At 44.3% G+C, this 2,619-nt stretch overlaps 1 protein-coding gene across 1 annotated transcript in view; it reads left to right on the forward strand.

Annotated features, from left to right (window-relative positions):
• The window catches only part of LOC103480945 (nephronectin), an 8,597-nt gene that overhangs the window by 4,527 nt on the left and 1,451 nt on the right, over positions 1 to 2,619 (forward strand). Inside the window, exons 5-7 of the mRNA XM_008436143.2 lie at positions 415 to 489; positions 693 to 1,286; positions 1,972 to 2,055. Coding sequence (XP_008434365.1) covers positions 415 to 489; positions 693 to 1,286; positions 1,972 to 2,055 — 753 coding nt within the window. The remainder of the gene's footprint in view (positions 1 to 414; positions 490 to 692; positions 1,287 to 1,971; positions 2,056 to 2,619) is intronic.

Below are 2,619 nucleotides of genomic sequence, written 5' to 3' on the forward strand. Positions count from 1 at the left end.
AATCAGGATCAGATTCTGACTCTTCTTCTCCTCTGCAGGACGTTTCAGACGTCAGTGAAACATCTTCACAGCTTCAGGAAGGTTTTAGGAGCAGAAACTAAACTAATAATAAACGAAKCAAATAACCCAGAGTCATGTTAGTTTGAAAACATTTAATCTGATCAGATTTACTTCTTAAATTTAGCCCTCCAGGCAAAATGAAACTGAAKGTTGTTCATCATCCTGTCAGAMATAGAAGATCTTTGATTGAAACMGGAAACMAAGCTGCTGTTTRACGGATCCAGACGGTTTTAAAGCTGTAAAACTTATTATTTRCGTTTAACGTTAAACTACCTGAATGTTTTCCTGGACACAGTGATGTAGTTAYGATCAGATATAGATAATAACGTTATAGAGATGTCTCCTCTGCTCCAGATAAAGACACTCGGCCGTTCTGCTCCCTGAATCCTTCCTCTCCAAAGTGTCGGTGTAAAGATGGCAGCTGCAAAGGTAACGGCTCCAGTTCTGACTCCTCTGAACCCGACCACTAAACCTTTAGACAGTTAAAGGTTAAAGGTCAACGTCATGATAGCTGGTTAAACCTTTAAAGAAATCAATGAAGAAGAAATTTATTCAAATAAATGTCTGAAAAAACTCAAAACCTGTAACTTCAGGCTGTTTGCTGAGTTCTGTTTGGGTTTTTTCTTCTCCAGGGATCCTCAGAGTGACTTTAGAGCCACACAGACCCAGAACTACAGCTCCCACCACCACTGTTCCCACGACAACCACTGTTCCCACAACAACCACTGTTCCCACGACAACCACTGTTCCCACGACAACCACTGTTCCCACTACAACCCCTGTTCCCACGACAACCACTGTTCCCACCACCACCTCTGCTTCTACCACCACCACTGTTCCCACCACCACCACTGTTCCCACGACAACCACTGTTCCCACGACAACCACTGTTCCCACCACCACCACTGCTTCTACCACCGTCTCCTCCACCGCTTACCAAACTACCGCTGCCTTGACGACCACTGTCATAGCAACCACCAAAATGGCTACCTCTGCTGTTGCTATGACAACCAGATCCCCAACGACTGTCCCCACAGCTCCGCCCACCGTCCCAGCTACCGCCGCTCCGACCACACCCGCCCCTCTTCCTGCTACGACCGCCGCTGAGCCTGCGGTTGCCATAGCAACCACGACGCTGCCCTCCACCACCGGCGCCGTGGTGACGACAACGCTGAACAACCGCATCAACAAGGACGTGACGCAGAGACAGAGAGGAGACGTTCACAGTGAGGCCGCGCTGCTGCCTGTTTGCTTCTAGACTATAAGAGTTTAATTTCCAGATATATTAATTRATTATTGATTAGGTTGTTTAAGATCCAGTGTGTAACTTTTACATACATATTTTTTTTTTCCGTATCTGTTAAAACTGTCACCATGTTGTGACAGTTTGGAATGAGACAAATAATCTGTTAAAATATACAGAAAAACAACCAATTGGAGCCAGGAGGTGGATCTTATCGCTGTCGATCAATCTCATGTACGTGCTGCTAAATGTTCTAATGGTAGAGAATCAACATATCGTTACACCATTCATGTCATCAGTGGCTATGCTAACCAGCCTTAGCATTTGTAGCAGGCTGTGCTGTGGTTAGCTAGCTGTAACGTTGCAGAGAGAAAGGAGGAGTGATTGACAGCGCTAAGACCCTCCTCCTGGCTCTGATTGGTCGATTCGGTCTGTGGTGTATTTCTGCAGTTACTACCGGCAGCAGGAAGAGGAGCTCGACTTTTTTCACAGATTTTCTCATTCTGTCATGAAATAATTATAATTTTAACAAATATGTCAAAAAACCCTTTTTTAATCAAAGTTACCCACTGCAGCTTAAACGTCTACATGAATGTTAGATTAGTTTTCGTAGATAAATCAGAGAAGCAGCTAGCGTTTGCTAACTGTGGTCTGTTCCTGTGCTTCAGTTCCTCGGCAGCCTGGACAAAACCACGTCTGGGAGTTTGACATCGAGCTGGGGAACACGGCGCAGGACGCTCAGGACGACCCCGGTACCGCTCACTGGGTTTCGGCCCAAATCTGCASAGAAATGGAAAAACAGCGGAACATGATACTGAATCATTCAGAGTTTAGCTGCAACAAAACGGCGACTGGCCCAACGTCTCATATTTACGGTCAAAATGAGAACAACTGGAGACGATGATCCAGATTCATCAACACGGAGGAGAGGAGAACCGCAGCTAATGATCCACTTAGTTCTTCTGTAATATAGATCAAAAGTCCCACAGGCTGTGGACTGGATCATTTATGGCTGGAGCGATTGATCAGATCAATCGCGAGTAATTGATTATTGAAGTAATCGTCAACTAATTTAGTAATTATATAAACATGAACTGGAGTTAAATGAAAAGATTTGATTCGCCAAATTTAAACCGGATGAGAAAAAACTTCAGTTTTTCTCTTTTTAACACATTTACTGGGATTATTAAAGTCTGAGAGGATTAACTTAAAGGTTCTCCAACAAAAACAACCTGACATTGGTACGAATATATTGTTGCTCTGACTCTGAAGTTGCTCCGTCTCTGTCGTTGCTCTGACTCTGTTGCTCTGACTCT

This window comes from Poecilia reticulata, linkage group LG18 (genome assembly GCF_000633615.1).
Source record: "Poecilia reticulata strain Guanapo linkage group LG18, Guppy_female_1.0+MT, whole genome shotgun sequence".
In the NCBI taxonomy this organism is placed as follows: Eukaryota; Metazoa; Chordata; class Actinopteri; order Cyprinodontiformes; family Poeciliidae; genus Poecilia; species Poecilia reticulata.